At 35.5% G+C, this 13694-nt stretch overlaps 1 protein-coding gene across 4 annotated transcripts in view; it reads left to right on the top strand.

The window, feature by feature from the left end:
* Positions 1–13694, top strand: part of ITCH (itchy E3 ubiquitin protein ligase) — a 139624-nt gene that overhangs the window by 109606 nt on the left and 16324 nt on the right. For all 4 annotated transcript variants that reach the window (XM_019655279.1, XM_019655278.1, XM_019655277.1 and 1 more), the window contains exons 14-20: positions 1986–2114; positions 7158–7230; positions 8105–8176; positions 10488–10576; positions 12351–12510; positions 12775–12908; positions 13231–13371. In XM_019655279.1, coding sequence (XP_019510824.1) covers positions 1986–2114; positions 7158–7230; positions 8105–8176; positions 10488–10576; positions 12351–12510; positions 12775–12908; positions 13231–13371 — 798 coding nt within the window. The remainder of the gene's footprint in view (positions 1–1985; positions 2115–7157; positions 7231–8104; positions 8177–10487; positions 10577–12350; positions 12511–12774; positions 12909–13230; positions 13372–13694) is intronic.

The raw sequence follows: 13694 nt of genomic DNA, 5'->3' as shown, positions 1-13694 counted from the left end.
TTATTATAAGTTTATCTTTTTAATGTTTTGATCATATATATATAATTGCTTTTCTTTGTAACATTATGTAATAGGGTATTAGTTTGCTAGAGCTGCCTTAACAAATTACCACAATTTGACTGGTTTAAAGAACAGAAATTTGTCTCATAGTTGAGGAGACTAGGAATCCAAGATCAAGGTGTTAGCAGGGCTGCACTCCCTCTGAAGGCAATAGGGAAGGACCTATTCCAGGCCTCTCCTAGCTTTTGGTAGTTTTTTGGCTTGTGGCAGCAAAGCTCTAATTTTGACATGGAATTCTCCCTGTGTGCGTGTCTCAGTGTACAAGTGTCTCCTTTTTATAAGGACACCAGTCATAATGGACTAGCGGCCTGTAATATTCCAGCATGATCTCATCTTAACTAATCACATCTGCAATGACTCTATTTCCTAATAAGGTTACATTCTGTGGTACTGAGGGTTAGGACTTCAACATACGAATTTGCAGGGGGACACAATTCAGCCCGTAACAGTATGTAATACTATGCATTTATCAGACTGCCAGAGGGCTCCATTCTGCAAGGAATTTGGCAAGGTATGTAGTCAGAGAGCACAGTCCCCACAAGATTGTCCTCTCTTCAGACAGCCACAAGCTGGGAGGTCCCCAAGACTAATCTCACCTCAGACCTACTGGCTACAAATTGGGGTGTCCCTACAACCACCTTCAGGTTTAAAACTTACTATAGAGACTAGAACTCACTGAAGCCTCTTGTACTCAGTCACGTTTATTACAGGGAAAGGATACTAATTAAAACCAACAGAAGGAAGAGGTGCATAGGGCAGAGTCTGAGGGTTTTATACTCCCAGAAATGATGTGGAACAGTATGTGTCAAGTATTGCCAACCAGGGAATCTCACCTGATCTCTGGTATCCAGAAATTTTATTGGGGCTCCATCATGTACAGCCCTTCCCCAGAGTTCGAGCTAATACATTTTGTTTTCAATTACACCAAGGGTAGAACTGATATGTCATATCCCAAAGTCTCCATCATAAATCACATTGTTGACTGTCTGGTGTTCGAAGTCCCCAAACAAACAAAGATGCTCTGGACAGGCAGGACATTCCAGAGACCTAGAGATCACCTCCCAATAGCCAAGGGCAAAGGCTAGACTTCTATGTAGGTGTGACAAATTCTTCACCTAACACATTCCATGGCTTAAAGTTTTAAGAACCACTGTTCTAACTAAGGGTATGATTTACATTTAAAATCTGTTTCTGGGTACCAGCAAATTACATCTTTTTTATGGAATTAGGATATTTAACTTAAGTATAGTTGATTTCCCAAAAAGGAAGAATTAAGAATTTCAAAGGTAACATTTCTAATTTTTCTTTAAAATTCTTTCTAAATGTAGAATATACCACATTACTTTTCTGTAATCTACCATTTCTTGCTTCCCCTTGGACCTTTTAAAGTTTCAGACCTAAAGTTAGAATCAGTATTTTAATATATAATACAAATGACCCAGTTCTATCCAATTTGTTTTGTTTTTAAGACAACTTGTTACTAAGTCTGTTTTGCAAATATAATTACAACTAATGAGGTGTTATCTTTTTACAGTTTTTGGTCGTCTGTTTTATCTTACATTTGTATTCAGTTCTGTGACTACAGCTAAATATTCTTAACTTTTTGATATAGTTGACAAAATTTTGTTTAGGGAGAGGTTCTCAGCCCTTTTGTATTTTAGAAAAATACACTTGAGGAAAATGCCATTCCTGTCTGCAACAATGACTCTCTAATTATATGCCTCCAACCCCTTTCTTTCTGTTGACATATTTAACATGCTTATAGGATATCTAGATAGAGAGATCTAGTAAACAACTGGAAATACTGGACTAAATGGTTTTCTAGAAGATTCCTACTGCATTTATGGGTATTCTTAGTTTCTAAACTTGGCTAAAAAACAGCTGTTTAACATTTGTTGTTTAATTTTTTTCCCTGTGTTTTATAGTCAGTTAAATGAAAAACCCTTACCTGAAGGTTGGGAAATGAGATTCACAGTGGATGGAATTCCATATTTTGTGGACCACAATAGAAGAACAACAACCTATATAGATCCCCGAACAGGAAAATCTGCCCTGTAAGTTTTTTAAACATTGTAAATTAAAAGTAAAACTGATTCCAAGATTTTGAGGTAGAAGATCTGAATTAGCAAGGAGTAGGAGTGCAGTTCTGACTGTTCCTTGAGTAGGCATGCCCATAGGTTTCTGTTTACTAAATATTTTATATTTCAGTTAGCATCTTAAATATTTTCTCCCAGAGACTTTTCATATTTCTTATCATCTGTTCACACAGCACTAAATGAGACTTTAGAAATTTTCAGTACTGTACTGCTCACCAATTAATCCCTGATTTCTGATGCCTTTCTTTCATTACCTTTTAACTTAAAAGTTCCCTTTATTTTTCTTTTCTGTTTTTAAAAAGTAACTTTGTGTTTTGTTGATTTGCTTAATATGTTTTGTTTAGAGTTTTTTTGTTTGTTTGTTTGTGTGTTTTTTTAAGCTGAGCCATCCTGCCACCTGTTGGCAGCTCAGTGTTTAGAGTTTTTTATTATGGTAAAATACAACAAAGTTCATTTCAAGTGTACAGTTGAATGGCATTAAGTACATTCACGTTGTGCAACCATCTTCAGAACTTTTTTATCATGTCATACTGAAACTCTACTCATTAAACAATAACTCTCCAATTCTCCTTCTCCCTCAGCTCTTGATAACTACTGTTCTACTTTCTGTTTTTGTGAGTTTGACTACTCATCTAAGTGGAATCATACAATATTTGTTCTTTGTGACTGGCTGATTTCATTTAGCATCATGTCTCCAAGTTGTAGCTTGTATCAGAATTTCATTCGTTTTTAAGGCTGAATAAGTTTCATTCTATGTATATACCACATTTTGTTTATACATCCGTTCATGGACATTTGGGTTTTTTTCACCAATCAACAGGCCAATATTTTGGCTATTGTGAATAATGCTGCTGTGAACATGAGTATACAAATATCTGTTCAAATCCTTGCTTTCACTTCTTTTATGTGTATACTTATAAGTGGAATTCCTGGATCAAATGGTTGTTCTGTGGTTTTTCAAGTCACTGTCATACTGTTTTCCACAGCAGGTATATTATTTTACATTCCCACCAGCAATGCACATGGATTCCAGTTTTTCCAGTCCACACTAACAGTTGTTACTGTATTCGTTTGTTTGTTTGTTTGTTTTTTATAATGCCATCCCGTAGGTATGAAGTACTATCTCATTGTGGTTTTTATTTTTATTTCTCTTAATGATTCATGGTGAGCATCCTTTCATGTGGTCATTGACCATTTGTACATCTTCTTTGAAGAAATGTCTATTTGAGTCCTTTCCCTATTTTTGAATAGGTTTTTTATTGTTGTTGAATTTTAGAAGTTCTCTATGTGTTCTAGATATTAATCCCATATCAGATATGTCATTGCAAATAGTTTCTCCCATTCTGTGTGTTGCCTAAAAGTTTTTGTTTTTTGTTTGTTTGTTTGTTTGTTTAAAGATTTTATTGGGGAACTAGGGGAGGGGAACAGTGTTGGGGAATTGGGTAAGGGGAACAGCCAAGTTGTTGTCCTTGAATCTTAGTTGTGGAGGGCGCAGCTCGCTCAGCTCAAGGCACTGTGTTCAATTAGATGCGGGTGGGCATAGCCACCATCCCACGTAGGAGTTGAACCAGCGTGGGATTTTAAAGATGTTGTGTTTTTCAAGCTCCTACCAAGGAACCAAACAATCAATTTAAATGTGTACTGTCGGCAATTGGGCAGTTTGAACGAATCCCATCATCCAGAAACATCCAGAGCTTGTTAGTTGTAAAGGAGTTGTGTTCCATTGTGACAATGCAAGACCACACGCAAGTTAGATCACCTGTCAAAAATTATTGGAGCTTGGATGGATGTGTTGCCACACCCACCGTACTCGCCTGACCTTGCACCATCAGACTTCCACTTGTTTCGCTCTCTTCAAAACTCCTTGCGTGGTATAATCTTCAATTCAGATGAAGCTGTAAAGCAGCACCTTGTTCAGTTTTTCACAAATAAAGACAGGTCCTTCTATGGATGAGGAATTATGAAGCTCAATGAAAGATGGCAAAAGGTTATCGAACAAAACAGGCAATATATCATTGATCTTTGTTCTTTTTTTTCAAAGATTTTTTTAATTGGGGAATTGGGGGGATGGGAACAGACAAGTTGCTGTCGTTTTGTTCTTCAGTCTAGTTGTGGAGTACGTTGCTTCACTGGCCCAAGTTGGCACCATCATTGCGCTCTTCCCGGGAGAGGCTGATCAATCGCCGGCTTCTGGAAGGCCTCTCACTGCGGCTGCTGGCCACTCACGCTGGCTGCTGGCTACATACGGTAGCCCATGGCAACCCACTGCCACAGGGGCTGCAGCCTATTCTGTGACTGGCGACTTACGGCATCCCAGCTCCAGGTTGAGCTGTTGTTCAGCATCTTAGCTGTAGAGAGCAGTGTCACTGGCCCTCATATATGGGATCCGAACCGGGGCCCTCTGGTGTCCCAAGCCAGTTCTTAACCATCGCGCCACTCGACTGGCACTGATCTTTGTTCTTTATATAAATAAATGACCTTTGAAAAACATAGACAAAATATGTCATGAGTTTTTCAACAGCCCAATAATATGGACGTGAAGGAAGGATATCACTACATATTCTGCAGACATTAAAAGATAATAAGGGATATATTTTGAATAATTTTATGCCAATAAATTGGACATTGAAATGAACAAATTTCTTGAAAGACATGTCACCAAAATGAACATAAGAAATAGTAAATCTGAATAGCTCTGTATCTGGTAAAGAAATTGAATTCAGATCCCTCTAGCATTCCTTGTTATACTGGTTTGGTGTTCATGAACTCCTTTTTAGATTTTTCTTCTCTGGAAATGTAGTGCTTTTCAAACTTTATTGTGGGTACAGGATGTTGGGATGCTTGACAAAATGTAGATTTCCAGGTCTCTTTCTCAGAGATTCTGATTTGGCAATTCTAGGGTAGGGTTTCCCAATCTTGGTACTACTGCCATTTGGGGTGGGATCATTTTTTGTTGTGGAAGTCTGTCCTGTGTATTGTAGGATGTTTTAAAGAAAGAAAGAAAGAAAGAAAAAGAAATTGAATTCATAATTAAACCATTTCCCATAAAGAAAATTCTGGCCCAGATGGCTTCACTAGTAAATTTTATCAAAATTATAAGTAATAAATACTATCAATCATATTCAAATTTTTTCATGAAATATAAGCGATGGGAACACTTCTCAATTCATTTTATTAGGCTTTTATAATCCTGATACCAAAATCAGACAAGAACAGTATAAGAAAATTATTGACTAATATTTCTATGAACATAGGTATAAAAATCTTTAACAAAATCATGGAAAATTAAATTCAAGATATAAAAGGAATATTACACTATTATGATGTGGAGTGGAGTTTATCCCAGGAATGCGAGGTTGATTTACTATATAAAAATCAATCAGTGTAATTTATCACATTAACAGATTAAAGGAGAAAAATCATGCTCATTTCAAGAAAGCACTTGACAGAATATAATGCCAGTTTACGAGTATGATAAACTCTCAGCTGCGTTGGAAACTTTCTCACCTTAAAAATTGTATTTACAAAAGACCTGCAACCAATATCACACTTAACAATGAAATACCTCTTAAGATCAAGAATAAGATAAAGATGGGCCAGCCGAGTAGCGTGTTGGTTAAGAGATGGCTTAGGACGCCAGCTCTGAGCAATAGAACTCCGGTTCAGATCTCACATGAGGGCCAGTGACGCTGTGCCCTCTACAGCTAAGGTGGTGAACAACCTGGAGCTGGGCTGCCGTGAGTCTCCAGCAATGGCGTAGGCTGCAGTGGGTCTGCAGTGGGCTTCCATAAGCTACTGTGAGTGGCTGGCAGCTGGTGTGAGCTGCCAAGAGCCGCCGTGAGCGATCTGCCTCACCTGGGAAGAGCGCAATGATAATACCAACATGGGCCAGTGAAGTGACATCCTCCACAACTGGACTGAAGAATAAAAGGACAGCAACTTGTCTGTTCCCCTCCCCCAATTCCCCAATAAAATCTTTTTAAAAAAAAATAAAAAAGACTAAGATAAAATTTAAGTCACAATCTCCTTGGAAAAAGAAAAAAAAAGAATAAGATAAGTATATCTACTTACATTCAACAATGTATTGGTAGTTCCATGAGATGAGAAAGAAAAAAAATATATAGATTGGAAAGGAAGATGTAAAATTGTCTTTTTGCACACAGATAATATAATTGTATATATAGAAAATCGTAAGGAATCTAGAAAAAACTAGAACAGTATTGTCAGATACAAAGTCAATATGTGAAATCAATTGTATTTCTACATTGACCATTTAGAAAATGAAATTAAAAATAGTTCAAGGGGAAAAAGCAAATAATCCAATGACATGAAGTTGAGGGCTAGCTTGGTAGCCCCATGGTGTCCATCAGTGCTCTAGGCTTCTTTCTTTCTGTTCTACATCCCAGACCATCATCTTTGTCCTCAAGGTTACCTCCTAGTTTGTAATAGCTGCTGAAACTTCAGCTATCATAGTTACAACTGCAGCTGGAATATGAGGAGCATATTGGAAAGAGAAAAAATCCCTTTGCAGCTATCTCAGCTCTCTTGAAAAAATCCTTCTTGGAAGTCCTATACAACACTTGTACTTACACCTCATTAGCCATGGTTAAGTCACACAGCCACAATGAGGAATGTAGTCTTTATCCTGGATAGCAGTCTACCCAGGTAAATATCAAAAGTGTGACTTAAGGACAGTGGAAGGAATGTGTTTGGGGGGATTGACAACATTCTCAGACGGAACCTACTTTACCTAGCCCTGTTGACTATATATAAGAAAAAAATCCCACAATGTGGCTTTAAAAAGATAATAACTTATTCCTGTATTTTGCTTAAAAACACTCCTGGGAAATAAAAAAATTAAAAGGTGGTGGTAGGAGTATACTGTATTAAGGTTTTTTTGTATTTGACTGCTATGTACTGAGGGTGATGTGGTATTTTGCTTTTCCTTCAATATTTTATCTTACAAGCAACTGTATATGTCATATTAACGTTTTTCCTCAGAGACAATGGACCCCAGATAGCCTATGTACGGGACTTCAAAGCAAAGTTTCAGTATTTCCGGTTCTGGTGTCAGGTTAGTATTTGGACTATATTTCTATACTCCCTTTTTTGTGGTTTGTGTTGCTTACATTACACAGTCAGTGATGGTGAAAATAACCCATAGAAAAACAGGTAAAATGGGAGCATCAGAATCTTTTTCTGCTATTCTTAATGCAAAGAAATAGATTTATCAGTTAGATAATTTGTGGCTTCTGTTGTCCAGAAGAAGAAATTTAAAACCATTTGAATAAGAAAACACCTGCTGCTCTCTTTTCAGTACCCATTACTTTCAGATTGTAGAAATCCTCAAACACGAGTTAAAACATTTTGTGATGTATAATAAATTATAACCAGCCCCTTTCATAGCTAGCATTTGATATAAATGACTTTGATAGACACATACTTGTATATGTATCACTTTGATAGATACATGAAGAGATATAGTTCTTTCTATTCAAAGTATTTTTCTCAGATGTGAACCAACTATTTCTGATGTATAGATATTTATTGAATTAATGATTTCTCTATGTGTTCTAAATAAAAATATACTATTCAAAATATTGCTGTGATAAATATCTTTAAACTTCAAACTCTTGTAATTAACTGGGCCAATGCAAGAAAGAAGAATCTGAATTAGCGTTTTGAAAATAAAATTGATTTATTTGACTCATTAATAAGCACTGTACATTTGAGATTTTGTTTTCCTGTTTCTTACATATCAAATGATCTATAATTAGCATGAATGCTCACAAATGCATGGTTAAATATTGAATACAAATTCGTATTCAAGGTGTACTTGTTTCTGTAAGCATGTAAGCAAAGACAAAATAAATAAAACTTTACCCCTTTGGTTTTTTGATAGGCCATTTTAATGGTGAGAGTTGACTTAAGTTATTCTTATATTTCAGCAACTGGCCATGCCACAGCACATAAAGATTACAGTGACAAGAAAAACATTGTTTGAGGATTCCTTTCAGCAGGTACTGTTTCATTCACTCACTAGTTTGCCCCCTGACTGCCAGCACAGAACCACCTTTCATTCTAAACAGTCGGGAATTTTTTGAGTTGGAGTCCTTGAATTTTTAAGTCTACTCTCATTGCCAGCGACCTTAGTACTTAAATTTTAAGAACATGTAGATAGTTTTTTGTGTGTGTTTTGTGCTTTTGGAATGTCAGAGTAACTTAAAGTGATTGGTGAGTTTCAGGTTTCCATTTCTAAACTAAGTATTTGATTTGAAATAAATATTTAAGTGAGAAAATAGGCTTTGGGTAGAAACGTCTGGAAATATCCATATGAAAATTATTGGATGGGTAGAAAAGGAGTGGGGAAGACTCTCTAATTCTGTAATAATGAAAAAATGTCTTATATGAAAACATCCAGCTAGTCCTTGTTTTATGGCCAGATGTGGACGTAATTCTTTATTATAATATCAAGCCCCTGTGATAAGTGTGGTAGCTGCAGCTTCAAGAAGAGCCACACTGAATGCAAAGGGGAAAGAGATTGTCCGAAATAGCTGACAGTAGCTGACTACTTACCTTCAGAAACAGTTATGTTTGTTTCCTAATTGGAGCCTCAGTTATTAACATTGAAAGGAAAAGCCAGTTGGCATCCTACCAAATAGCAGATAGGTTTTTAGCAGCAGAGCTTGACCAAAGCCGTTGAGAGGATTGAGTTGTTCCTTTGATCTGATATATGTCTCTGAGGCCATTCCCCACCCTAGCCGTTACCTATTTCTAATTTTCATATTCATAACCACTGTGTAGTCACTGAGTACTCCATTTTCTTGGAACATAATTTGCCTATAGAAGTGATGAAAAGGTGCAAAACATGATTAAATGTCCCTTTTTCTTTTGACCTTTGAAACCAGAGGCTTTTGCAGAAAAACAGAGCAGATGGTGCTAAAACAGTTGTTTAAAATTGTCATCATAGATTTGACATTTATCAAATGAACCTGAAATAAAAACTTGAGAAAAAATTGATTGCTTTGCAAAAGTGACAAATCTGATAGCAAAATTAACATCAGATTTTTTTTCATAACTGTTGGATAAAGTTGTTTTGAGTAGTAAGTGTTTTTATTAACATAGCACAACTGCTTATGGGGGTAATTGCAGGAGAAATTTTTTCCCTTCCATTAGGCATTTGTTAAAGGATAATATTTAAAGATATTTTTTCCAGAGAACAGTGAATCCCCAGGTGTCAGACACAGGACAAAGGAACAACCAGAATTTCCAGAACAGTCTTGGGTTTGGGGGAACAGCAAGCGAGATAAGGGACAGCCCTAGGGTTTGGGGAGCAACCATAAGGCCAAGGAATAGCCAGAGGGAGCAAGAAACAAACAACAAAAAAAGATATTTTTAGCCTGTAACATCTCTCATTTGCATTGCTATGTATCTAGCCTCTAGTATTTGTAGAATATTTGTCATAAGCATTGAATTTTTTGTTATATATGGGATTTTCTTGTTTGAGTGGGATATGAATTCATAAAAATGATATATCTGTGTGGGAACTGAGAGAGCTCTGGCATAAGCAGGTTACTTACTGAACTTCTCGGGATATTTAAATATGCGAATTCATTCTTACCATTTCATAAAATAGAGGTATTGTATCAACTTCTCCCTCTCCAGGCCCTGATTTTTCTTCTGAGAGTAATTAATATTTGTAATGTTCTAATGGCCCGATTTTTGGCAGGTAATTAGTTTTACAAAGGAAGAACCCAAACAACCTATCAATTATAGCTCAATAACTATACTGTCCTTCAAATATGAAGATGATCTTATTAACCACTGTAGTGGGACACAAAATTTGAGTAGTTTTTCCAAGTATTTATAGGTTTCTACTGAGAACGAGTTCCTAAAGTTAACTATATTCTCTCTGCAGCCACTAGTTTTCATTTCCAAGTTAGCCAGTTAGCTATCATGTGTACCTTTTGACTGTAAAACAAACCCAAACCTACCAAAATCAAAACAAACAGGAAAAGGACTTAACGTCTGACCATGCCTACAATTAACCCTGCTCTAAACAAGTGAGAGAAGCAACTTTGTAAGTCAGTAGTAGGATCATTTAAAAAGAAAATTATATATGTATAAGGTGTATAAAGATATAGATATGTATAATATATAAAATACTATGAAACTTTAATATATTTTCTGTATTGTGTTGACTAGACCACAAACACCATTCTGTGTCATAGGGAATTTAAGTTACCTATAATGAGGGAGATTTCAGACCTGGAAGTGATAGAATGATGTTTCAACAACTGCTTTTATCAATTCTTTTACTTTATTTTGTAGATAATGAGCTTCAGTCCCCAAGATCTGCGAAGACGTTTGTGGGTGATTTTTCCAGGAGAAGAAGGTTTAGATTATGGAGGTGTAGCAAGGTAGTGATAATATGAATACTCAGAACTTAGTTCCTTTCTTCCAAAGGTATCATTACACTTTGCTTGCGAGTATTATTTTCTCAATCTTATATTTCCGGAAAATGAAATATAGCACATTATTGTACCTTTATTGTGCTGCAGCTGCAGAATTTCACCAACATTAATTTGGAAGGTACTTTGAGGTACTGCTAGTTGATTTCATACACATCACTCATTTAATCCTCAGGATAACCCAATGAGGGAGAATTTTAAAGGTAATAATGAGGTTTAGAGATTAACCTAAGGCACATACTAAGTTGTAGAGCTTGGATGCAAGCTTTGCATCATCAAACCAGAAGCCAGTGTTCAATCCACCACCTCTTATCTGTTCTACAGAGCATACAAGGCTCTGTAGTGATCAGGTCATTTTCCCATCACAGATTACTGATAGATAATAGTCACTCAATTCCCAACTGAGATTAATATATCTGTTTTGAGAATATAGAAGGCTGTATAAAATAGGAGTTGAAAATTTTAACTCTATTTTCTTAATATTGGAGCTTGCTTCTAGTCAAACCCTAGAAGATAGACTAAAGCAAGAAATAGCTTTGTTTATTTCATAACAAATATGGCAGGTTAAATATTTGCATAGCAGTAGCAGTGTGGAAAGGCAAGGACTTGGGAGTCAAGACTTGATTTGAATTCTTTTTCTGCACTCAGTAGTATGACCTGGGGCAAATATCTTCATCTGTAAAATAAGAATAGTCATATCTACTTTTCTAGGATTATTGTGAAGAGTAGAGATACTGTTGATTAGTGACCTAGTTCAGACCGAGTCTTTGCGTGCTTACTAACTGGTGGCTACATTTTAGTCGTTTTTATTTATGTTGTGTTTCAGACTTCACATTCCAAAATGTATGAAGTAATCACAAGTCAGTAATAAATATGAGTAGAAACTCATTAATTTTGTGCAGGTTAAAGATAATTTAGGAAGAAGGCAACTATTCATTCTTAATTAGAAAATCAACTAGCAGTTTTAAAGATGCTAAGTAGCGTTACCACCAGAGGCCATGAAATAACAGGAAAAAAAATCTGACACAAGATACCACACATATTGCCCCAGATCTGCTCTGCCTACTGTTCTACCATGCCCACCCATGTTATATTAATTAGTAACTATAATCTTTTGTTAATATTGGTTGGTATTTTCACAGCATTTGAATTAGAGCTTCTCAGAGCATTTTTCTATTGAATGAGTGGCTTGAATTGTTTATTACCGCTGTGAAATTGGACTTTTTTCATATTTGTCTTGGATTTAGAAAGTGGTGGCACTTGATGAGGATCACTGTGAGTCTTAGTAATAGATGGAATAATGTTAGATTCATTGCAGCTGCTCTAAACACATGAGTCAATAGTGAAATTTAAACTTGTCTATGTATAGTATTTCATTGAGTCTAAGACTAACATTTTCATATTTTAACTTCTGAAATTGGAATGTATATCACAATTACAATTGGGAAAAAGTTTTTAGTGGGTAATCAAATAATGGTGTCTAAAGTTGATGATGTCTTAGATTCTTTGAAACATAATAAGCAATGTGTAAATATCATCTCTGTAAAATAGGTATCAGTTTGAAGAGAAACAGTAAAAATCAACATGGGATTAGGAAACTACATCCATTTGAGGAATGTCAACTCCTGAGAACTTTGTAGCACTGCTCTATGATTTGTTGGCATGGTTGCTTATAAGAATTTTCATCCTAAGTTTTTTGGTTTTTTTTTTTATTTTATTTCAGAGAATGGTTCTTTCTTTTGTCACATGAGGTGTTGAACCCAATGTATTGCCTGTTTGAATATGCAGGGAAGGATAACTACTGCTTGCAGATAAACCCTGCTTCTTACATCAACCCAGATCACCTGAAATATTTTCGTTTTATTGGAAGGTTTATTGCCATGGTACGTACAGGTAGAGAACTGTGTTTACTTTGCTAATTCAGCAATACTAAAGCATTGTTGGTTTAATTTTCTCATTTGAAATTTTCTTATCGCTAAGACATTTCTGAGATTGGATTTGTTATATTTGTCCTTTTCCCAGAACTGTGCCATAATAGATCATATGACAGGGGGGAGACTTTTTTTAATGAAGAACTCATCTAACATTCTGAAATACAATGACTATTATAAAATTACCTTAAGTGGTATTGTTTTCTTCTTGCATAGGCTCTGTTCCACGGGAAATTCATAGACACAGGCTTTTCTTTGCCATTCTATAAGCGTATCTTGAACAAACCAGTTGGACTCAAGGATTTAGAATCTATTGATCCAGAATTTTACAATTCTCTCATCTGGGTTAAGTAAGTTGCTTTCCATTTAATTTATCAAAATATAGTCTATATGCTTTCATTATGGTGTTGGTAACTTTTCTAAACTGTAAGCATATAATTGATTTATTGAATTTAAACGGTCTACATTAAACCTGGCTCATTATTCAGTATGATAAATTTTACAGAAATAACCCAAGCTGTTAGGCAAAAAATGACTTTAGAGCATACTTTTTTAGTTTTCTTATTATTTTGATGTTACAGTTTAATAGTAATTAAAAACATAGTCCTTTAGTTAAAAGCTTTTATGTGATTGAATTAGTGTAAATAAGTAGTGTAAATTTCATTTGTGCAGAGAAAACAATATTGAGGAATGTGGATTGGAAATGTACTTCTCAGTCGATAAAGAAATTTTAGGTGAAATCAAGAGTCACGATTTGAAACCTAATGGTGGCAATATTCTTGTAACAGAAGAAAACAAAGAAGAATATATCAGGTGAGACAATGCTCCTTTTCACATAGTTTAGACTTTCTATTGTATTACAACATGTTGATAATTGCCTAGTAATATACTAGTGGACAATATTTCACAAAATAGTTTTGCCTTTTTACTAATCATTATGAGAACTGATCATGTATTATTAAGGTTACAATTGATTACTTTTTCTACCTTGTGTTGAGAAAGGAACAAGGTAAGTGCTATGCGAAGTCAAAGGACACATATTTCATCTAGTTCTAATCATGAGCAAGTAACTGGTGATATTTAAGTTGAGCCTTGAAGGTTGGGTAGGATTCAGTATACAGAAATGAGAGCAGAAG

This window comes from Hipposideros armiger, unplaced genomic scaffold, assembly GCF_001890085.2.
Source record: "Hipposideros armiger isolate ML-2016 unplaced genomic scaffold, ASM189008v1 scaffold_238, whole genome shotgun sequence".
Classification (NCBI taxonomy): Eukaryota; Metazoa; Chordata; class Mammalia; order Chiroptera; family Hipposideridae; genus Hipposideros; species Hipposideros armiger.
The sequence above is the reverse complement of the archived record's forward strand: the minus strand, read 5'-3'. Positions and strand labels throughout refer to the sequence as shown.